The sequence below is a fragment of the Pituophis catenifer genome, unplaced genomic scaffold, assembly GCF_029215685.1.
Source record: "Pituophis catenifer annectens isolate HBS135680 unplaced genomic scaffold, rPitCat1.0.hap2 SCAF_2, whole genome shotgun sequence".
Taxonomy (NCBI): domain Eukaryota; kingdom Metazoa; phylum Chordata; class Lepidosauria; order Squamata; family Colubridae; genus Pituophis; species Pituophis catenifer.
In genome coordinates, this window is record NW_027256882.1 from 154,617,838 (window position 1) to 154,642,836 (window position 24,999).

At 38.0% G+C, this 24,999-nt stretch overlaps 1 protein-coding gene across 1 annotated transcript; it reads left to right on the forward strand.

Moving 5' to 3' along the window:
• The first annotated feature begins 2,375 nt into the window (after nt 1–2,375).
• LOC139310649 (transmembrane protease serine 12-like) lies at nt 2,376–20,369 on the forward strand. Its single transcript, XM_070934847.1, has 5 exons — nt 2,376–2,478; nt 4,178–4,382; nt 11,791–12,056; nt 18,705–18,838; nt 20,130–20,369. The coding sequence occupies exons 1-5, from the start codon at nt 2,376–2,378 to the stop codon at nt 20,367–20,369; spliced, it is 948 nt and encodes a 315-aa protein (XP_070790948.1).
• Nucleotides 20,370–24,999: the final 4,630 nt, after the last annotated feature.

Here is a 24,999-nt window from a genome sequence, read left to right on the forward strand (position 1 = left end):
AAATGGGTGCAATCTAAAGCCTTAAACATCATCTTCTTGAGCACAGCAATGTAATTTTTTGGCAAAATAATAAACAAACTTACTGATATGTGGAATCATCATCAATTCTCCAAATAATTGAAATGGTACCTGGAGATCAGATACCAGAGAAATTATGTGAAGGGACGAGAAGACAGCTCTCTTAAATGTATTTCATAAGTTGATGCAGGATTGTGATCTTAACCTAACAATTGATACTTTCAGTCCCAAACATGGGATTTTGCTCTAAATATTACATATAGGAAAAACAATGTATAGGAGGCTAAACAAATGGAAAAAACTGAGTAAAGGGGGAGAGAGTGAAAAACTAATAATCCAAAGAGATAGAAAGTGAAAATATTTCAGTCACACTTTGCTATGTTTTAAGGCACATTTTGACTTTATCAATATATCGCATGTTATGTGCCTTCTAGCTGGTGGGGTATGGACAAATTTATCTTGGCTTGCAGAATAGGTTTTGGACCTCTACTAGCTTGCAAAAACAATGTGAGCATGCATGGGATAAAATTGGAGTGGCCGTGGGCTCAAGCGTTCTTTCCTGTTAATATTAACTAGAAACTTATTTAAGGAGGAGAGAAAATAGTGAAACACTCCTTTGTCTAACCCTTGTAAGTAATCCAAAAGGATATAATTGAAAGTAGCTATGGTTAAGAGTGTCTGTTCATGTTGTTATGATATTATGAATTAAATATATCAAGAGAAACGAGCTGAATGCAGTAGAAAGAGGCATTTCAGAAGTGTGTGGTAAACAATAGGAATGAATTGTTCTCCCAGAAGGCTGCGGAGTGGGTCAGGAGTGGGGATGATCCAGTTGGTCTGGCCAGTCCAATCCATTTAATCTATCTATGTCTAGCACCAATAGCTCATTAAGTCAGTTTTATATATAAAAACCTTCTTGCTTTTATCAGAGCTTGGCTCAATGTGATCTAAAAATAACTTAAGAGTCCCTGCAGGACCTGATGTCCAAGAACCCTTCATTAGAAGAGATTACCATCAATAGCCTGTCAGAGCAATTTCAAATAACAAATCTTAGTCTTCCATTTGTTATCTGGAACTTGAGTTCATTATCAACCTTTTAAAAGGTGATTTTAACATTGCAGTCTAGGCCTCTTCTAACTTCAGAAAAACATGTTCTTTTTTTTTCTTAGCCAAGGCTATTTCTTTTGGTATAGGTACAGGAAAACTTGTCTTTTCAGCAATAAACAATAGTATATTCTCAAAGTCCTTGAACACCTTTTCAGAAAGTACACTTTGAAAAAGGAAGTCATAATGCAATCCATAAATTTGCCACTTGTGGAATGTAATCTAGAATCAATGTTTTATTGTTCAAATATCACAAGTAATCAATGTCTTTCATTGTTTTATTGCTTGCTTTCTGAAATATCAAATACACTGAATGTATAGTTTCTTCCTGTACCTTATACAAACATTTGACTCTCCTCAATAAATGCTTTTTGCTTTGTCTTAATTACTGTTTCCTAATTTTAGGTAGCAAAGAAGCATTTGTGCAACAGTAAATGTTTCCCTCTCAAATTCTGGGATCAAATTCTTACCATCTTCACACCAAACTCGGAGTGCCAAAATTTCGTGGCAACACATGGTTTAACATTTTTACCTGTCATACCATTCAAGCAACCAGTATCTGTTTTGCATCCAAAGGATCGTGATTTGCATGGGAGTCGTTCCCTTTAGCTCGTCTTTACTAGGAAATATACTTTGGGAAGGGGGGGGGGGGAAACCTTGAACGGAATGAGTCCCGAATATATTTTCTCTTGATAATATATCGGCAATGTTTTCTTCTGCTCCTTTCTAAGATGGTCGTGACAAGTATAAGTCACTCATTGCTGTATTAAGAAGTGGCAATGTTCCCGTCAGTCGGACAACATCGAAGGGCATCAAAGAGGATTTAAGAGCTGTTTTTATATTTAGTTATTAAATGTTTTATTTATGTATTAAATTTATTTGCCGCCCATCTCGCCACAAGGTTTTTCTGTGTCCCCCATTACTTTGGAAGGTAAGCAGGTGGTGTCTGCCAGTCAGGATGAGAGTAGCCAAGGGGCCCATATGGTGATGAGGTGGGCCCGGAGTCCCCGATTCAGCCAGCGGTTATTTTAGTCGGGTGGGTTCAATGACCGCTTGAAAGCAAGTCCCCGCCTTCCTCCTCTCGGGGGCTGTGCCTCGATTTGCGCCAGGGCAACGCCTTCGCGAGTGGGTTCCCCGCGAGGCTCACGAGGAGAACCGTCGTTCTCGCGCCGCTTGTCGCCTGACCCTTAGCGGGCCCCGGCTGAGGGAGAACGCACGCGAAGTCGGCCGCCATTTTGCTCCCTGGACGGACGATGAGCCGCAATTTTTGCCCCGTCGCCTTTTCCTTTTGGGCTTTGCTTGTGCTGTTCAGGGAAGCCGCGCCCAAAGCCCTGCCCCCCCTGAATCTTTCCGACGGTGAGCCAACGTGTTGCTCAGGACTGGGTAGCCCAATAGATCAAGGTTGAGTGGGGGGACACTGTCACCGGAGCGCGCGGGAATCCTTCGCCGAGGGCGCGCAAGGGCCAAGGCCGTTGTCGGAAACGTCTCCTCGGCGGGAGAGGTTGCGAGCGTTCCCGAAAAGGGGGCTTCCCCTGGGCTACCCTCCTGCCATTTTTGCGACAGTGGTGGCTCTCGAAAGGCCCATCGACGATTGCATAAATAGGGGCGAAAGTGGGGGTTGCCTCAGGCCTTTACTCTCGGTGACTAGTCCGCGAGGATGTCTGCGCAAAGTTGCGTTCCGACAATGCGGAGGTTTCCTTCCCTACGAACTTTCTCGACGGTACAGCAATTAGGTTGTGGGCGTGTAAACCTCTTCACTTTTGAAATGAGCAAGTTACCTGGGCGTGGGTGCTGCTGTTTCCACAATTGTCGATGCGTTTCATTGAGATCCAGTCCCGAATATAAGGGCCCAGCTGTTTTCCCAGTTACTTTCTTTATCTCTCGGCCCCCTAAATCTGTTGTTGGTGCTCCTGTAGGAAATTCTGAGAAGCTTCTTTGGCCACATTCAATTTGTTAGTTTTCAGGCTTGAAGGACGTTGATTCATATAATTGCTTTGGACCTATGTCTTATCAGCATTGCATTACAGCTGTTTTTATTATGGAAGAAGTATTGTTGCTAGTATTGTAGGTTTGACTTTTCACATTAATTGGAGCTGTTGAAAGCAGCTTGGGTTGTCGGTAGCAATTCTAAATAAAAGGGCTGTTACAACTTTTGCCTGGTGTCTAATATATAAAGGCGGAATATAAATAAATACAAATACTCTTATGAGAATCTTGTAAGTATTTCAGATTGGATAAATCCATGCAGTTTTCTTGGCAGGATTTTTCAGAAATGGTTTGCCATTGCCTCCTTATTAGGACTGAGAGAAAGTGACTGGCTAAGACCACCCAGTTGACATTGTGCTCAAGGTGGACTAGAACTCACAGTCTCCCAGTGTCTAGCCTGATGCCTTAACTACTATACCAAAGTGGCTCCCATTCCATTGTTGTTAGATACTGTTTTGCAGCCAAAATAAAAATATGTAGACCAGTATAATGTGGAACTGGGAAGATTTGGAATCTAAACATCACTGATTTACCAATTTCACTAGATAACTTTGTGCAATTTTTTTAGCCTAACAAAATTTTTGTAACGATATTACAAGGAAGTACAATTACTCTATTCTGATCAGCATGTAGGAATAGTATCATGAGATTAAAATCAATTACTTTCGCAGTTTGTTTTACTGAGGCATCAATTGTGGACTTCCTGTGAGTTTAGAATTAGGCATTTAAACACCTGCAGATGTTTTGGATTACAGCTCCAAATCTCTTTACTGCTGATCCCACTGACTGAAGCAGATCAAAGTATTAGCCAAATTGACTTGAATTTACTGCTGCTTCAATTCAAATGATTAAGTTGGACAACTCTTCTAATAATAAAAGCTAGTGGTATTTCAGAATCATTAATCTTCTAACAGTATCTGGTCCAATAACAGCAAATATTTCCTACCCAGATAAATTTTAAAAAGGCTCGTTGGTTATTACTTTATGTATGTTTTAAATGTTGGTATTGATTTTTGAGATATTTTAGAATAACTGAAAATTAACAATATAACTACATTTTGATTTCCAGGATGTGGAGCAAGGCCTGCAATAGTTAACATAACAGCAGAGACTCAGTCTTTAGGTGGACATGTTGCTCAGCTTGGAGCATGGCCATGGCAAGTTAGTCTTCAGATTTATCGTGTTCCATCAGGTCGATATCAGCATGTATGTGGCGGATCTTTAATTAATAACAACTCGGTACTGACAGTAGCACGTTGCATTAAGAAATGGGTGTATGTATCTTTAATTTCTAAATCTTTTTCTGTACAGATTGAAGATTTTAAATAACTGATTGAATTTTGGAATTATATCTGCAAGGAGAGATTTGGAAAAAGTGTTTTAGTATATCTTCAGCCTTAACAACACTTGTTTAGTTTTTTTTAATCAAACTAGATAAAATCAAGTTAGATAAAAACTAGATGGTATAGGGGTGGGCTTCAGCAGGGGGTTGGACTACAAGACTTCCAAGGTCCCTTCCAACTCTGTTATTTTGTTAGATTCAGCAGCTTTTAATGCACGCAGAACATATTTTAGGAGAGGGCAACAGCTAAAGAATTTCTTTTTTTTTTTTTTTGCAAAAAGTTTTTTTATTTTTTTCCAAACATACAAATTACATCCTTTCGGAACAGAGCTTTGATCCGGTCATCACTTAGTTCAATTTTTAACAAAATCTTTTAACAAAATTTTATCTATTCTATTTTGCCATAGCACTTATTTCTAAATCTTAGATCACATATACAACTAATACCATCTTTAAAAAATTTAACATATATTTACTTAATCAAAACAATAACCCTTCTATTAACCCACCTCAATTCTTAATTCAATTAATAACTCATAATACAACAATTCTTACCCTAAATCCTCACTATTAACAATACAATTCATATTTATGTTTCATTATGCTCATTAAATCTTTATTCCATTATTACTTTATCAAATTTAAATCTTATCTTTTTAATTTTAGAAATATAGCAATTTAACATTTAAACATAGTTCTTAGTTCAAATAATGCTCTTTAACACAATTTCCCAATTATCCTAAATCCTATCTAGCAAACCATACCATTTACCGTATTTTCCGGCATATAAGACGAATTTTTAACACATGAAAATTTTCTCAAAAGTCGGGGGTCGTCTTATACGCCGGGTGTCGTTCTCCTGTAACCAGGCAGACCAGCCCGAAAGGCTCTGATGAGCCTTAAATGGCTCTGACGATCCAAGCTCTGACGATCCCAGCTGAGTTGCCTGCTAATCAGACAACTCAGCTGGGATCGCCAGAGCCATGTAAAAGGAAAAAACTTTTTTCCTTTTACATGGCTCTGTCGATCCAAGCTCTGACGATCCCAGCTGAGTTGCCTGCTAATCAGGCAACTCAGCTTGGATCGCCAGAGCCATGTAAAAGGAAAAACGTTTTCCCCCTCCAGCTTGCTTACCTTAGCTGCTAGTCGCAATGCTTGCCTCACTTCGCTTGCCTGAATCCATTCCATCAGCAAGCCACTCCCTGCCTGCAATCAAGCAGGCAGGGAGTTGTGGACTTCAACTCCCAGAATTCCTCAGCCAGCAAAACAAAGCTGGCTGAGGAATTCTGGGAGTTGAAGTCTACAAGTCTTAAAGTTGCCAAGGTTGGAGACCCCTGTTCTGTTGGGTAAGTTTTTTTCCCCTTTGGGAGCTTTAAAAAAAAAGTTAATTGGAGGTTTTTTTAGTTCTTTTTTAGACCTAGCCATTTAAAGTTTAGGAAGTTTTAAATTTAGCTTTCATATTAAAAAAAAAAAAAAAAACACTATTTGTGCAGCTTTCTGAGATTTAGTGTGTTTCTGTAGTGTTTCACTCTAACTACACAAACACACAAAATCTCACAAAGCTGAATGTGGAATTTTGTGTGTGTAAAGTGTGAAAGTTATTTTTTTGGGCTTTTTGTGGCTGTGTGAGGTTCCTGCTTGTTGCAGGGGCCATTTTGGTTCTAGCACAGCTGCTTTTACATTGTGAGTGAGCCAGTTGTGTTGTGTTGTGTGTGTGTAAAGTGTGATAGTTGTTTTTTGGGGGCTTTTTGTGGCTGTGTGAGGTTCCTGTGCAATATTATAGTTATTTCTTTTATTTTCATTCTCCAAATCAAATAATTGCTCCAATTATAAAAGTTCCATTGTATTCCCTTCTATTTCTTTTTTTATTCCTCCAAAAGTCAAGCCTCTTTTAGACAAGAAAATCCTCCTTCACAAATTCCCATGGTTATTGTCTGTGAAGTTCACAATTTTCCAAAACAACCAAGTTGCAATGTTCCTTTTTACTCCAGATGGTGTCTCTCTGCAATCCACAATTTCCAATTGCTTAATAAGTATCCATTTTGTTTCCATTACATCACGATCTTACTTGACTTCTCTTTTTTCTTTTTCAATTTAAAAATATCAAATATTTAAAGTCCAGTTCAAATTTAAATAGCTCTTCTCACTTCTTTTTTCTTTTTTCCCCTTTTATTTATACATCCTTTTTTTCTTCTTAAAGCTTATTATCCATTCTTTTTATTTTTCTTGCCATTTAAAAAAGAAAGAGAAAAAAAGGTTCTCTTTATTTCTTTCCAATCCTTTGACCATGTCTAATTGTTTAAAGTTTCCAATTAGTTTGTTCAGAAATCAATTTTCAATTGGGTTTTTGTCTTTTCCAAATTACATTTCAAAATCCTCTTTGCCCCCATGCTTCTTAGCTGCTATTACGCATTAGGGGTCTTATAGTTGTAAGATGTTTCTCTTGTTGTTATTCAAGCCTGAGTTGGCTGTCACTCACCCAGCTTCAAAAAAACTCCATTCCATTTCTTCCTTCTCTCCAGCTCTATACTTAGCCCGGTTGTCGCAGCTTCGTGGCAGCTGCCATGGCTGCCATCCCCCGCCGCCAACTCACAGAGAGTTCCCTCTGACCTCCGAGGAACTTGCCTGTTCCTCTTGGTCGTCCGAGGTGCCTCTCTTTCTTCCCCATCCCTACAGGACGGTTCCAGTCTGAAGACCCATCGGCAGTGGTTCGGCAGTCGGGGTTTTCACGGCGCTCATCAGAGCCCGTTATTTCCCCAGCTGTCTCGCTGTGACGCCAAACCGGAAGTCAGCTAAAGAATTTCTTTATCTCTTTTCCTTGATAGTTAAAATGCTGTTCACCAGTTTGTCACTTGGCAGAAAACTAAGCTAGGATGAAATTTCTGTTGTTAGGGATAGCTGTTCATTGCTATCCTTGCAATGATATGATGCCACCAAATGGTGGTGTTTTTATGTAATATGAGTTAAAGTATGAGATTGGTGTATTCCTACAGCATTGTTTCTCTTCCTTCCCACCAAATATCAGAGGCTTGTGGGAGAGCATCTGCCAATCCCCAGTCCTTAAATGTGCTAGGTTTGGGAGTCTGAGCTGGGGCTCTAGGTTTCTAGATCACCCTCTTTCAAGATTCACTCAAAGCTTTCCACAGGTTCCACCTGTGGTTAGAAAGCAGTATTGCAGGCTAACTCTGCCACAGCCTCAAGTTTGATCCTGACCAGCTCAAGGTTGACTCAGCTTCCATCTTTCTGTGGTTGGTAAAATGAGGATACAGATTGTTGGGGGCAATATAATGATGTAAATAGCTCAAAGAGTGCTGTATAGCACTATGGAGCGGTATAAGTATAGGCGGGATAAGCGGTCTAAGAGCTATTGCTATTAATCAACAGGGGTTAATAAAGTTGTGAAAAGGGGATCTGAATTTTGGTGGAGCCGAGTTTATAAAGACAGGTGGAGTGACCCATTACAGCTCCCTCCCCTTCATGGCATGTTTTTTCCCCACACTTCCTAGCTCTTAACTAGCCTATTTAAACATGGATTTAGCTTTCTTCTGAAGGAGCCTTAAACTGATGATTAAAAGTAGTCCTGATAAATAAATTACAAGCAGGAAAATAGGTTGTGGAGTGGACATGGGAGTCCCCATTCATATGATACCTACACTGTGTGTGCTGTCTCTTAATTGGACTGATCCCATTTTCAGAGCCAAGTTCCCAAAGTAAAACTCTCCTGGCTGGTTTCCCGTTTAAGGGAAGAACTGCTTTAAAACCAGAACTGAGGATGTTTTGAGTCAGCTTCAGATCTGAATTGGAGATGAGATGAAGGCAAAATCATAATGGCATGACAAAAAAAATCCTCCTCTGTAAAGTTCATTCTATGATTAAGTGCAAGTGAGGAAAGGCCATGAGTCAGTGGGAGTACAGGAGATTGCAAAGATTATTTCTGCTCCTTTAAGGTAGGGACAAATTTTATATCTGGAAATTTGGAATGCTTTGATCTTTGTTTCTGACTTCAGTAGAAGAATTTTCTGAACTACTGAAGTAGTCTGAGGTCTTAAAATTCTTTAGGAAATTATTTTGCTTTCTTTCCTATGCCATATTTTTCAAAAGCAATTTAAAAGGAACTATAAAAAGAGGAAAATTTAGCTTTGGAATTTTTGGCTTTCAGACCATGTCAATTAAATCCACATCTTAATATATTTAATTATTGTCAGAGTAAAAATGTTACCTTAAGCATTACTTTTTTTCCTAATCTATCTGGAGAAGCAAGATGTTTCCAAGCACCATTAACCAATTTTCCACTTACTCTTTTAGGAATAATATAGTCATTGAATTGTAAATCGCCCAGGATTATTTATTAAGATGGGCGGTTATAAAATCGTACAAATAAATAAATAGAAATGAATAAACCAATTATATTAGCTGTGACTTGTATTACCAAAATACCATCCTGCTTGTGTTCTACAGGTGGTTCTCACTTAAGGACCATTAGTGCAGCACCATTCCAACTTAGGATCGGAACAAGTGATAGTCAATGACTGGTCCTCATATTTATGATAGTCACAGTATCCTCAGGGTCATGTGATGGTGATCCAGGCATTTAGTGACTGGTTTAAAGTTATGAAGAGAACTTTAGAATTCAGTGTCATAAGTATCTTATTCATTTTTGGCTATCACAAAGCTGTTGCTGTTGAAAAGATAGGTAGCATGCATCTTGCCATCATGCATCAGTCTAAAGATAATCTAAATTGTTTAACACCACACTTAAAACCCATATTAGATATCACCCTTCAGAAAAGCAAAAGAAAAAACCTTTAAGGGCTCCAATTATTTCATTATTTTTTCTGTAAAGAATATTATATACCTATGCCCACACAAACATTAGCAATAGTAAACTTTATAGACAGAGGAAAAAAAACAACATCCTATGAAGTCTATTATACACAGTCCCACTTAGGAACAGGAGGTCCCTGTGTGAGTCCTTCCTTCTCACTTGAATAAAAGATGTACATTATTTTTTTTGTTAAACTGCTTTTTGTTACAAGACCGGAGGAGCCAAGAAGACATTTCCTAAGACAATATTACTTCTGTACCAAATAATTGACTAAATTATACTTAGAAATAGATAAAATATCACGTGTCTGTGAAAAGTTTAAAATCTATCATCACGTGACTCAACTGCTCATTGATTTCAGAATTGATAAGCCACTGAAAAGAGGATGTTAACGTTTTAGCCATTAAAATGGCATTGATGAAAGGGTCCATTTAAGCTACTTCTTTTAAATGCTCTCTTTTAAAACTTAAAAGCTTGTATATATTATTTTTAAAAACACTTTAAAAATAATATATACAAGCTGAGAGATTTTTCAGATAAAGAAGTGTCTAATAGATATGAAAGTAGAAAAAAAGCATACTATCTTGAATGATACTTTCTAGGAGATCCATTTTTTGTCTGAACTATCCTTTTTTCTTTAAAAAAAGGGGGGGGACTGGATATATTGTAACTATTCAATGAAGGGCAAACTAACCATCAAGTACAAAGTTACTAATTGGACCAGATGATTGTATAATTATGCAGCTGTGCATAAAGGTGGCTATTTTCTAAGAATTTTCTGAAATATTTTGCTTTCAGAAAAAAATACTTGCTTTACTGGCTTCTTTATTTTCTAGAATGGCCAATTTCTATTACTGAATCTTTTTGCTTAAAATAAGAATACCAGCACACTGACTTTCCTGCTATACAGCACTCTTATCTACTATTTTATAGTGATATTTTATTTGGCTAATGTCAATTCCTCTATTTGAGGATTTTTAAAACTTGCTGGCCTGGAATCTAGATGGAAATGAGTACAAAAATCAGCATCTTTCTTTCTATGCAATATGTGTTTACTGTAAAATAAATCTTGGTGATTGTCTAAGGTTTGTTGCCAGTTACACTACCAATATAGTATTTTCCTTATATAAATTTACAGTGAACCTTCATTTTGAATACTGTTATTCACTATGCTTCAAAAAGCATACTATTGAATAGTAAAAATGGAAAAATGTAGCTCCTTTGGAGGAAGGATTCTTGGCTTAGAGCACGGATGTCAAACTCAATTGTGACATGTGATGTATCATGACATATCACAATGTTTTTTGTCTGTGGAGCCAGGGTAGGCGTGGCCTGTGCATGACACATCTGGGCGGGCAGCCATTTTGACAGGCCTGGCTTGGAGCAATGTTATGTAAAGGAAGATACGATCTGAAGAGATATGCAGCTAGAGAGTAAAGATATGCTATGCATGAATTCATACATAATATGAAAAATGGGCAACAAGTAGGTTCTTCTATTGAAATTAAATGCAGTGGGTTTTAGTACCAAAATAAATTTTTCATACAATTTATAATTAAAATATAAGAATTTACTGCCATCAGATATGATAGTAATAATTAATCCAGATGATTTTAAAATGGGGATGAATGAATAAATTCATGGAGGAGAGAACTATCAGTAGTTAGTAATCTTGCTAGCAGTATAGTAACTACCTGTGAATTAATGTATCATACCTTAAATAGCTGGAAAAACAATAGAAGAGAATTATTGTATTGTCCTCAGTTATTTGCTTTTAAGTTTCTTAAATGCATCTGTTTGGGGACTCGTAATAGATTCCTTCCCCCAATCCATTTAGAGCTGTTATCTCCTGTATCCATGTGGTAATGCACATATATACAGATTTATCTTTCAGAACAAAAAGATATTGTATGGTATTTGTATCTCTTGTTTCTGTATTCCAGTTTCCAAATTGAACACTTAAGAATTTCAAAGAATAATTGTCATAATAAAATAAAATCCTAATGGCAGAGAATAGTACCTATATTCAGTGATGAAATCCAATTTTTTTTACTACTACTTCTGTGGGCATGGCTTGGTGGGCGTGATGTGGCTTGGTGATCATGGCTTGGTGGGCGTGGCAGGGGAAGGATACTGCAGAATCTCCATTCCCTCCCCACTGTTGGGGAAGGGATATTGAAAATCTCCATTCCCACTCCACTCTGGGCTCAGCCAGAGGTGGCATTTGCTGGTTCTCCGAACTACTCAAAATTTCCGCTACCGGTTCTCTAAACTACTCAAAATTTCCACTACTGGTTCTCCAGAACCTGTCAGAACCTGCTGGATTTCACCCCTGCCTATGTTGCTATTTTTATTTAAGGTATCCCCTTGATAAAATTACAAGTTTTCTTACTTGATAGAATTCTTGAACTAAATTAGAACTACAGTACTACAGATTTTAAGATTGCATAGCTCTAAAATTATATAAAGCAGCCATTGAGTCTCATTAATTCTACAAACGATTTTATTGTCCTAGGAACCCAGAATATTGGAGAGTTGTGATTGGTTTACATCATCTTTATAAACCTCATTCTCACACCATAAGTCGTCGGGTGAAAAGTATCATTATCCATTCTGGTTTCAAGTGGGACAGCTATGAAAATGACATTGCAATGTTTAAACTTGTGAAGCTTGTTGAGTACAATAAATATATTCAGCCTATCTGCTTACCTCAGAATTCTCATCTAGTGACTGATAAGAATCCATGTTACATAAGTGGATGGGAAAACAGAAAGAAAAAAGGTAATTATTTAATCTTTCTACAGATAACATTTCATGAACTCAGAAAGCTTTCATATTTTAATTCAAGTAATTTAACTTACGGTACTATGGAGCAGGGACACTAAATTCATAATTTTAAATCCCAGACCACTAATATGATCTGCCTAATGACCAGCTGAGTGGGTGCGGCTACTCAGGATGTGACTGGGTGGATGTGGTCAACTTGATGTCACTCACATCAAGGGGCGCCTTACCCAGGGGTGAAATGCTCCCGGTTCGGACCGGATCGCCTGATCCGGTAGTGATGGCGGCAGGTGGTTCGGAGAACTGGTAGCAAAAATCCTTGCAAACCCCCCTCCCCCCACCATGCCCAGCTGAGCCGCATGATCATCAGAGGCTTTTTTTTTTTTACTTTTAAAAGCATTTTTTCTAAAACCTCTTCCGACGAAAAAATGCTTTTAAAAGTTAAAAAAAAAAAGCCTCTGATGATCGCGTGGCTCAGCTGGGATTGTCAGAGGCTTTTCAAAGCATTTTTTTCTGCAACCTCTTGGCCGAAGAGGTGGTTAAAAAAAAATGCTTTGAAAAGTCTCTGATGATGCCAGCTGAGTTGCCTGATTAGCAGAGAGGCGTTTTTTAAAAAGCCTCTCTGACGATCCCAGCTGAGTTGCCTGATTGGCAGAGAATTTTCAAAGCATTAGAAAAAATGCTTTGAAAAGTTTTTTTTTTTAAAAAAAAAAGTTGGCCACACCCACCCAGTTACATTATACCCACCACCACCAAGCCACGCCCACAGAACTGGTAGTAACAAATTTTACATTTCACCCCTGGCCTCACCGGCCTCTACTCACCCCTCTCCTGCCAGCCACTCCTCGCCTCCCTGCCCAGGCTCCTTAGGGCTCCAACAGGAAGCAGTTGTTGGAGCTAAGCAGCCACCACGAGAAAGAGTTGGCAAAACAGCTGGCTCAGTTCAAATTGGATCTGACCAAGAAGGAAGCTCAGCAGAAGCACCTCATATGCTTTCCAAGCAGAAGGAAGACCTGCAGGAGTGCAAGGCCAGGTACTGGCGCCTGGAGGCTCAGCGGGCTGAGAAGGTCAGCCAGTTCCAGGCCATGATGCAGTCCCACTGAAACAAGGCCCTCCAGCTCCTTGCCACCAGCGGCACTTCCCTCCAGCCTTCACCCAAAGCTTCGCACCAGGAGGCTGAAGCAGACCCCAAGTTGGAATTTCTGCCCCCTCCAATCTGTACAAAAAGACCCCGAAGGGGAAGACTCTCTGCAGCAACACAAATGTTCATTGCATGTATCCGGCCCAGGAGCTCTGATTTAGTGCAATATAAAAAAATGCAAATAATTTTTCTGCAGACCACCAACATTTTCTCCCGGACCACCAGTGGTCCACGGACCACCAGTTGGTGACCGCTGCTATGGAGAACAGAATTGGGCAGTATTTAAGGGGTTGGGAGCTATGCTTCCTTTCAGCCTACAAGAAAGCATGTGATGCCATCGCTAGGAGGGATTGGCTGATTCTTAGTCCTTCAGGGCAGTTCAGAGGTGCATATGGGAGCAGGAGACCAGTAGAAAACAAATTACTCCTGCTGCTGACATTAAAATCCCTGAATCTCCATCCTTGTCTGTCTGCATTATTAATATAACTTTCAGCCTTTGCCTACACATCAAACTAAATTAAATTTCATTATCTGCTGAATTACTTCATATTATAGATGTGAAGCAACTTTTCTTTTGGCCAATGATTCAAGCAAATTGATATGAGTGCTTTCATATTAGGGCTATGAAATGTTATGGAGTATAAAATTATAGGCTAAGAAAGAAAACCCAGGAGAATGAATAATTTTCATATAATCTACATTAAATCATATGTATTTAATAATGTTCCTTTCCATTATATTAAATATTTGTTGACAAGTTCTTGAGATGCTCTTATGCATGCATCTTTTTCAGGCATATTTGTTTTAAATAAATTGCCCCAGGAATCACGAGTCTCACTATTTTGTTCTGGTTTCCTGATATAATCAACATCAAGAAATTATCACATGTCCCATATAGTCAGCTGAACAGATCAATCTGTTGTTTTCTAGGTAAAGAGAAGATTAGTAGACTTAAGACTTCTGGGGAAAAAATGGTGAATTGAATCTACTGAGTACACTGGTACACTGAGAGCGGAGCTGATGACTGCAATGGAATGAAGAGCTGGTGAAGGGACAGGCTGTTCAGGTTTCCTCTCTGAACAAGAGAGCACTTTGGAATGTCCACATATGCTCCAGACAATTGCTTCTTGCAAGGAGATCACCAGCCAACAATCTCCAGCAGGTTTAAAGCTTTGGGAGATGAGGGTTTGTCATCTTCGCCCAAGCTGGCACTTTTTCAAAAGATACCAGATTTCCTTTCTTAATCACTTTCGGAAATTGCTTATTAACTGTTTTTCAGATATTAAGAACCTAAAGAAAGGCAAGTTTTTCTACACTGAAGTGAGTTTTCTTCACTCCTTAGCAGAAGATTTAAATACAAATATAAGTAGTTAAAAAAAACCTTTGGATAATAACCTGCAAAAGGATGATTAGAATGTGGATTTTTAGAAGTTATAAATGAACTAAGAGTCCAAATTGTTTTGAAATAAAATTTTTAAACTAATTTTAAGAATCCTTCTCATGGGAAAATGCTGTTGTTTTTGTATGGATATATGGATATAATGAGAGGTGATTTTGAAGGTTGGACACTAGAGAGAACCAGAAGGAACTAAAGGACAAGAACACTTAAATCTGAATGGAACAAAATACTTTAATATTGGATGTATTGAAGGATGAATCCAGAAGTTGATTTTAAGAGTGCCTGGCATTACAGATAGACCTCAACTTATGACCACAATTGAGCCAAAAGCTCTGTTGCTAAGCAAGGCAGTGAAATGAATTTTGCCCCATTTTACAATTTTTGCACAGGTGAATCACTGCAGTTGTTAAATGAATGATGCTGTTGTTAAGCGAATCTGACTTTCCCCATTGACTTTGCTTGTCGGAAACTGACTGGGAAGGTCACAAATGATGTTCACATGACCCTGGGACAGTGCAACTGTTATAAATATATGCCAGTTGCCAAGCACCCAAATTTTGATCATGTGATGTTGCAACAGTGATAAATCTAAAAATGATCATAAGTTTACTTTTTCAGTGCCATTGTAACTTCGAATGATCACTAAATGAATTGTTGTAAATCAAGGGCTACCTATATAGATAGCGTTTGGAAAAATGGTATGGAAGAGGAGATGTTTTATTGGCTATGACTGAGATTGATTTGAAAGTGGATTTAAAAATCATTGGCTACAGGAATGGTATGGAAGGAGATGCTATACTGTAAATACAAATTAAACTGACTGCTATACTGCCATACAAATTAACAAACCAAAAAACCTGGATAACTTTTTTATATTGGATTTACAAAAGAAACTTGTTAAAGTTTGAAGAATTTTATGAGAAGGAATAAAGAAAGAATGAAGCAAAATAAAGTTCTAGGACTATTATTTCAGGGGATTGTTATAAGTAAAGGGAAGGAATATAAAGTTAATTTATTTGATCAAGGTTAAAAATGGACTTTTGCTCATCAGAACTCAATGATGAGACACTCAAGATTTGGTGGAAGATAACGAGATATGGGGAGAAGAAAACTTGTTGAATTTTACAGGAAGGTGGTAAGTTACTAAAATAGTTTATACTTGCTTCAAGGGGAAGTAAATTCTATATTTTTCTTTTTTTAGCTATATTATTTTTTTTCCATTTTCTATTTTTTTTTCTTTTTTCCCTTTCTATTTTTCTTTTTCTAGTTTGTATTAATTCTTATCTTTTTAATAATAGCATTCAGTAACATTATTAACAGAATAACCTGTAGTTGGTGAAATGTACTTTGATTTAGGCCAGTGATGGCAAACCTTTTCGGCACTGAGTGCCCAAACCAAAATGCCTGCGCATGCCGGAGTGCTGGAAACCCGAAGGTCAGCTGGCCGGTGTATTCAAAGAACAGCCAGCGACAGCACACGTGCATGTGCCATAGGTTCGCATCACAGCTATAGGCTATAGTTGCTATCAGGTTCCAAGTAATGCATCCATTACAAATCGAACTCCGAGGCATTGCATTTCCTCAAAGAACAAATTTATTTAGATATATCATCTTCACAAACTAAATTCATGTCAGAGTAACCAAGGATACAAACAATCCCACATCCCAATCAAATTCAGGCTTGACAGTTGCCTTTTGGTTTCAAATTAGAGCATTACTTAACACAAGTCCAGAGGGAACATAGTTAAAGATGTAAATGTGATATTAAAGTTGTACTCCTAAAATATAACATTCAATATTTTTAAAGGCTTTGGCATTATCAAGCCTGTTTCTTGGGAAAGAAACTAATTTTATGTAGATGGAATTAAACTAACACTCTTGCTGTTAAGGAACAGAGTCAAGATTAAAAACATGAATTTTTATTATAAAGTTAATAAAACTATATTTAGAGAAAGAAAATAGAATAAAAAGAGTAAAAAATAAAGGGAAAGGGGAAAAAAGAGGAAAGGAAGACAAAATATGTAAAGAAGTAACTCTCAAACTTCATCACAGGTATAAACAAATTTAGTGATTCTCCACCTCCACTAAGATTCCAATTAACCAACATTATATTCCTTTCTTTTATTTCTAACAGTCTTAATCTTCATTCAAACATTGTCTTAAGATTTGATTTTTCTTCAATTCTTTTTATTTCATCACAAAGAATGCTTTAGATCTTTTACATACTTGTTTTTTAAATTCAGTAACAAAAAAATATTTAAGTCACTTGGTTCATCATTTGTATTTCCCTTTTGATTTTTAAAATACAATCAGTTTCTTTTGTATAACCAGTGAGAAATCCTTTTCCAAGTTATTCTTTTGGCCTGTCATTTACAAATCCACTTTCAGTATCAGCTCTAACTTGTTAGATAAAATTTGTTTTGCATTTCTTCAATTTCATTTTTTAAACATAGAGGCAGACACATGACTGACACTATTGATATTGTGGCTATTAAACTCTGGTTCTATTCTTCAAGAGTCTCTGTTAATATTTTGAATGTTATGTTTTGCATCATTTTAATTGACACAAAAGGTAGGCTTGTGGTTTTTCCCCCTCTGCCTAGAATCTTTAGTTCCCTCTAGTGTCCAGTTTTTAAAAACGTAAAATTACTTATTATGTCTCGCAAAACTAGAAAATATCTATTTCCCATGGGTTCTTGGTTCTTTATAATTAATTCCAAAATCTTAATATGTTTCTATATTCCCAATTTATCTGCCCCCTTGTTCATTTATAACTTCTGAGATCAGTCTTATTTAGTTTTTGCTGTTTATTACAAATTCCTTAAATTTTTAAACTTATACAATTAAAATCTTTCATTCAGGATTGAAGCAAACTCACCTGGTGTTTTCAAACTTATCAGTCCAAAGGTCTCTTAATAGTTTATTTTATTTATTTATTTTATTAATTATATTTATATACCGCCCTTCTCCCGAAGGACTCAGGGCAGTGAACAGCCAAGATCAAATACATAAATATAAAACTTAAAAAGAATTTAAAACCAGATTAAATACTTTGGCCCACAATTAAAAACATCCCATTAAAATCCAATTTATAAGTTTAAAAGTAATTAAAAAGCAATTTTGGAAAGAGAATAGAAAATGAGGTTAGTAGTGTCCTTTAAAAGGTGCTGACCGCAGTTGCAATCAAGATGGCTATTCCTATCCTCTTCCATTGGTCACACCTGCAAGATAAGAGGAGCAGTTGTCTGGAATATATGTGGGTGATCTCCTATCTTCTCCTTCACAGAGAAGACAGGAGCAGGTCTATTGTACTCACCAGTTCTTCATTCTTTGCTACAGTTGTCAATTCTGCTTCTGCAAAAATGTCTTCAGTCAACCATTCCTCTCCTGGAAGCCAAATTTTATTTTTATTTTTCTAAAAATGAGATTATCATATGTTTTTATAACATTTGAAATATATTGCTAAATTGAAGGATGAAATAATCTTATATGGAAATTACCTGGATATTTTTAATATTTTTTAATTATTATGTTTCATTTATTTTAATGACTACAATGTACGTAGGTGGGGGTTCCAGAGAAAAAATTGGATGGGTGAAAAAATGCCTTTTTTCGTCATCTAATGATTTGAAGGCTTAGGACATTCTGCTTAGAAAATAGCACTGGATCTAAAGCTGCCAATATTCTGTATTTTTCACAAGGCTTGCGCTTGTCTTACTATACAATTAGCAACAGGGAATCTGTAGCATTTAAAGATTTAACAACTTTATGATGGTACTAGTTCTTATGAACTGCAGTTCACTCTATCTGATATTCCAAATTATGTCCTTAGAAAAGAGTTTGTGTCTATATATGCTGTTTGTAGAATAGTAAGCATGATTAAGAAAAATGAAGTAAAATAAATGTAAATAGTGATAATTACCTTCTGGTAAGTAGCTTTTGACCTTTTTGTAATGCACATTGCCTAGCATTCAGTGGGGTAACTGAAGTCTTTGAACACTTATTCCATAACAGACTTGTTAGTTTTAAAGGTACAATTTTTTTACTGCTCTTTTGGAAACTCTTTTGGAAAGAATGCTGAACATATTTTGTGTTTTCTTTACAGGCAAAATTCAAACTGTATTACAAGAAGCTCAAGTAATTACTATTCCACTATATGTCTGTAATAAATATGAACGGTATAAAGAAAGATTATCAACTGATATGATTTGTGCTGCCTCACCAACAAATAGCTGTATGGTAAAATAAAATTTTTTTTATAAGTTTTAATTGTATAATATATAGTGTCATTTGGTATTTTGCAGTGCCTTAAATTGAATAATGAGTAGATAAATTAAAAGAATTTATGAATTCATGTATTTTTTAAAGAACTTTATTTAATAAGGAACATCTCAAAGTAATTTGTTCTTTTAAATTAACTATAGGTAGCTCTTGACTTATGACCGCAATTGAGGCCAACATTTCTGGTGCTAAGTGAGACATTTGTTAAGTGAATTTTGCCCCATTTTACGACCTTTCTTGCTGCATTTGTTAAGTGAAGCACTGTTGTTTCACTTTGTTAAATGAATCTGACTTCCCCCTTGACTTTGCTTCTCAGATACTGCAACTTTTGTAAATGAGTGAGTCAGTTGGCAAGTATCTAAATGTTGATCGTGTGGCCATGGGGATGATGCAGTGGTTGAAAGTGTGAAAAACAGTCATAAGCCACTTTTTTCAGTGCCGCTTTAACTGAATGGTCACTAAACAAATTGCTGTAAGTGGAGGACTCAACTCTCAGCCTTGAATTGGTTTTGTATTGAACACAGACGGGATCAAATACTCTTATTTCTTATAGTCTTATATAGGTTCAATTCACTGTTTTAAAACTTATTGGTAACCCTTTGTATTCATATAAAATTAAGTTTGAAAATATTGAATGCAGAGGAACTTCTGACATGAAAATTTTGTATTTTCATGGATTTTTTATCTACTTTTTAATGTTTTTTGAAGTGTTCGTGTTTGTAGGATTTTTAATTTTTCTGTACATATTTTTTTCTTAAGCACTTTTTTCATAGCCCCTATATTGTTTTTTAACATAATTTTCATAAGTTTTGTAGTCTATGATAAATGTGTAATATGCCAACAAAATTGTATCAATATTTTGAAATTGAATAAATAATTGAATTTTTTTTAAATGTATTTTTTGTTAGCTGAAGTCCTGTGTAAATAACACTCTATCTCAGTGATGGTGAACCTTTTCGGCATCGATCAGCTGGCCAGAGTGCATGCTCACGCAGGAAAACGGAAGACCAGTTCTTCTAGTTTTCAGCACTGCCACATGCAAAAACGCCAGCTGATTGTCGTGCACATATGCATGCCAGAAACCCAGAAGAGGAACGGGTGAAGTCACGCGTGCCAGGTGACATGGCTGTGTGCCACTTCGGGCATGCATGCCATAGGTTCGACATCACAACTCTATCTGAACCAAGCGGAAGATTCCTATGTAGTATTTCAGAGCTTCAGAATAACATGAACATTTTTTCTATTCCAGGAAGATAGTGGTGGACCTTTGATGTGCTATTTCCCAAATGTATCCAAATACTATCTGATAGGTATCACCAGTTTTTCCAGTGGCTGTAATCAAGATGATTATCCAGGTCTCTATACACGTACAATTAGCTACAGAAAATGGATAGATTTTAATCTTCATGACAAAACTACAACCGCAATGAACATCCAAAGTATTGTTGTTCTTTTAACTATGGAATGGATAACCTTTCACCTTCTATAAATAGACACATTCTTAGGTGGACTATTTAACATTTCTGCTTGTTTATTTAAACTATGTCAACTAATTGAGTTTGTAATTTATGACTTTACAATCCCAGCAGCACTTAAAATATATTTCATTTGTAATTTTAGTTATCAGTCACATTATTAAATATTTTTGTATTGATGTATTAAATGCCTGAAATTTTGTTATGCTGTATGATATAAATTAACTGATGTTATCTTTTGGAATATGCAGTAGAAATCAATCACTAAGTTGAAACTTAAGTTACTTCAAAGTAGAAGTATGATGTATGAATTACTGGTGCAAGATTATAGCAAAAATATAATATAATAGCTTGATCTGTCTCAATTCCTCTAGTAGGATTAACTCAAGGTTCACGAAATTGGAGAAAGCTTTTTTTCCTTAGTTTGCAACTCCAAATATTTCTATCTTGTTGCTGTAGAGCATATGGAAGAATGGATCATAGCATATTATTGCACAGATAAATTCCTCCCTTTATATCAATGGACTTCTGCCACATCAGACAACACTCATGGATAAAACAAGCTTATTTGGAGAAAACATATACTGGATCCAATCCAAAATCACCTTTGAAGTACCAGCTTTTACATTTAACTAATTTAGACAAAAAATTATAAAGACCTAAAAATAAGTTTCTGGTAGGAGTCCTACTGTGTTTTCCCAAAAATAAGATAGGGTTTTATTTTCTTTTGAACCCCGGAATAAGGGCTTGGCCTTATTATCGGGGTAGTGGTGGTGGCTTATTGTTTTGGGGGTGGAGGAGGCAGCAGCGAGTGTGGAACTGGATGTCCCATCGCTGCTGTCGCCTCCCCTCCGTTCTTCGTGCCAGCCAAGCAGCTGGCCGCTGTTTCCCTGACGTATTCCGCCACCGCCGCTGCCTCGTGGAGCAGGACTCTGCAAGGCTTGTTGTGCCGTTGCACGCACAAACTGCAGCACCGCCGCCAGCTTCATCATACTGGCACAGCTGGCGTCCTGCCGGTATGTCGAACTTCGCAGCAGTGCTGCCGTTCTTGTGTGCAATGGCACAAGCCTTGCAGAGTCCTGTTCCACAAGGCGACAGTGGTAGCACAATGAATCTCAGAAAGATTTGTTTCTGGCAGGTGGGGTGGGAGAGAAGCGAGACATATGGAGCGAGACGTGGCTCCCCTTGCCATCTCTTCTCCCCCTCTGGCCGGGCATGGCAGGGCTCCTGCCCCTTCCTTAGCCACCTGCCCCCTTTAGGGATGCAATTTGGGGGTGGCAGGTGGGGCAGGTGAGAAGCGGGACGCGCATCTTACCTTTCAAGCTCCATTGCGTTCCTCGCCATTGTGTCCAGGGAAACACATTGTAAAAAAGAATTATTGAACTCACGAAAAGGGTTTTTTTTACGTGTTTCATGTATGGTACAATAAATTTATTCAAATTCAACAATTTACTGTATTCAAATTCAACAATATTTTCAAAATGAACAATTTACCGTATTCAAATTCAACAATATTTTCAAATTCAACAATCTTTTTTAAACTGAACAATTTATTCCAATATGGTAGTCATATCATCTTCCACATCATCAAAACTGTCCACATCCTGAATTCCATCCTCTGTTTCTTTTACTGGTAAGTCCATTTGGCTCAACACCATAGGTCCCAATCTTTCATGCTTGGCAATAGAAGTATCCTTAAAGGAGTACCTCCTGTCCATGTATCCTGCTCTTATTGCATTTGCAACACAGTCGTCAGTTATTTTTTCCCAGGCATTCTTCACCCAGTTGACAAGTTCTGGAAGGCCAGGCTTCACAAAATTACTGTTCTTGTTTCGTATCATTCGGTGTTCTATATATTGATTTATTTCCACATGGAGATGGTCTTTAAATGGCTTATTAATACCAATATCCAACGTCTGCAGGTAGCCAGTCATTCCTGCAGGAATCATTATTTGATCAATCCTGCGTTGAGCAAGAAATTTTTTCATGTCCTTGGCACGGTGAGTGCTGGCTGAATCCCACACCACCATGCCTCTTTGGCCACCTCGCAAAACAAGTGGGAGCATTAGCTCCACCCACTTCTTGATAGCTGCTTGGGTACACCAGGCCTTTTCAGTTTCAAGGACGTAAATCCCTGAAACCCTTTTGATTTTGTCCTTCTTTCCTTTGCTTATTATTAGCGGTGTGACTTTGGTTCCATCCATCCGAATAGCCAATATGCACGTCACACATGCACTTTCATATCCTGTGGAGGGAATATAAATTGATGTGGCACCCATCTGGTCGATGGTGGTTTGAACCCCTTGGCCCATAAAGACTGCTGTTTCGTCCATAGCTATAATGTTCGATAGCTGGTACTTGGCAAAATCAATGCCATCAACAAACGACTTGAATGCAAGTGCCCGTTTGACAAGTTCACCATCTTCCAGCTCGAACAACGAGGTGGATCTCCTCAGAGACAGTTCATATCGCTGAAGGAAGCTATCCAGCCAGTGTTGAGAGGCTTTGAATTGTTCCTTGGAAATTTGTAATTGTGGTGCCATTTCAAGGGCAAATGCTTGAATATCAGCCCTGTATACAGCTAAAGCCTTTGCTCTCCTGTCAGCGATCCATTCAGAGATACTGTCTTCAAGTTCAGGAAATAATGGTTGCCGACCTGATCCACACTTGCGCTTCTTGCCATTTCCCTCCTGCACCTGTTGACTGAGATTATCGTAATCTACTCTCCATTTTCGGACCATACGTAGATCCAACATCTTCTCTTTGCAGAAAGCTGCCAGATTCTTGCCGTGAGAATCCTCCACGATTCCTTTCTTGAATTCCACAGAGTAGCTCTTTCTTTTTGAATTCTTCTTGTCTGGGGGTCAAAATAAAAGTCATTTTAGATCATTAAATCCATTAATCCAAAACCCTGGGGTGTGGTGGTTGGGATTTGGCATTGGGGTTTCCCTGTGTGGGGGTTTAGGGTTTGCGATTGTTTTTTCCCCAGTCTGTGGGTTTAGGGTTTGCAATTGCGGTTTCCCTGTGTATAGGAAATGGATCTCTCCCTCCCTCCTTTTCATATCTATGTTTCTCTTTTTCCTCTCTTCCTTTCTTTTTTTCTTTCCTTTCTCTCTCCCCATTCTCCTTCTCATATCTGTTATTTCTTTTTTCTCCCTTTCTTTCTCTCCCCATTCTCCTGCTCATATCTGTGTTTCTCTTTTTTCTCTCTCATCCTCTTCCTCTCTTTTCTTTCTCCCCCCATTCTCTCTCTCATTTGTTTTGAGTCTCACAGACTCATTTCTGGCAGGTGAGGCGGGGAGAAATGAGACGCGGCTCCCCTTGCAGTCTATTCTCCCCACCCCCTTGCCGGGCATGGCAGGGCTCCTGCCCCTTACTTAGCTGTTCGCCCCCTTTAGAAATGCAATTTGGGGGTGGCAGGTGGGGCGGGTGAGAAGTGGGATGCAGGTCTTACCTTTCAAGCTCCGTCATGTTTCTCACCATTGTGTCCAGGGAAACACGTAAAAAAAAAAGTGAGTTCTATAAAGTTTTTTTATTGGAGGAACACAACAGAGCTTGAAAAATAAGACGCGCGTCCCGCTTCTTGCCCGCCCCACCTGCCACCCCCAAATTGCATCCCTAAAGGGGGGGTGGCTAAGCAAGGGGCAAGAGCCCTGAGACTCGTCGCACTGCCGCTGCATGGAGAACTCTGCAAGGTTTGCGCCATTGCATGCACAAACAGCAGCACTGCCATGAGGTTTGACATAGCAGCAGGACGCCAGCTGTGCCGGTATGATGAAGCTCATGGTGGTGCTGCAGTTCGTGTGTGCAACAGCACAACAAGCCTTGCAGAGTCGTCCTCCACGAGGTGGCGGCGGCAGGACTCGGCGGGTGCAAAGAACAGGCAGGGGAGAGCATGCTCCCCCCCTTCCCCCCCCTCTGGCCTCACCTCCTCATCTCATGTTGTTTGCACAGCAAGCAACCCGCAGAAATGGTGGGACTGGCTATGCATGCGTGTAAGTAGTTGGGGGGGTTATTTTGGGGAGGCAGCTTATTTTATCTCATGCACTGATTATACAGAAAGGTCTTAGTTTCGGGGAAACATAGTATAAACATTACATGTTGAATTTATTAATACATATGAATGAAAATGGTAAGAAAGAGTAGAATATGAGAATATGAATTACTGCATGAAAGGATATGTGTCATGAATGGAATATATGAGTATATGTGAAGGCATGGCACTGAATAAGTGAATAGCATTGTTCAAATTAGTGACAAAAATATTTTGAGCGTTTAAAAACTTAAAACATCACATGAAAGACCACCAGAGAACAATCCAATATTAATTTTTTAAAAAGCTGTAGAACAGTCTGCAGAACAATAGAAAAATTAACATCTAATGGTCCTATGCTGAGATATTCTTGTACCTTTAATTTTTATCTAAATTGCAATATTTGTCATTGATCAATATGAGGGTTGAATGAAAAGTATGCCTCCAGCTCCCTAACCTTAATTTATATATGGATATTTTAATTAAAAAATGGAAAATAATTATTGAAATAAACTATTTTATTTGTATTTTCTGTATACCTCTACACATAATCACCACTATTTTCTACATACTTTGGCCAATGATGGACGAGCTTCCTAAAGCGTGCTTCT

Coding starts and splice junctions, on each gene's coding strand:
- LOC139310649 (XM_070934847.1), top strand. CDS start 2,376: ATGAGCCGCAATTTTTGCCCCGTCGCCTTTTCCTTTTGGGCTTTGCTT. Junction 4,383..11,790: donor CGTTGCATTAAGAAATGGGT/GTATGTATCTTT, acceptor TTATTGTCCTAG/GAACCCAGAATATTGGAGAG. Junction 12,057..18,704: donor GGAAAACAGAAAGAAAAAAG/GTAATTATTTAA, acceptor TTTTCTTTACAG/GCAAAATTCAAACTGTATTA.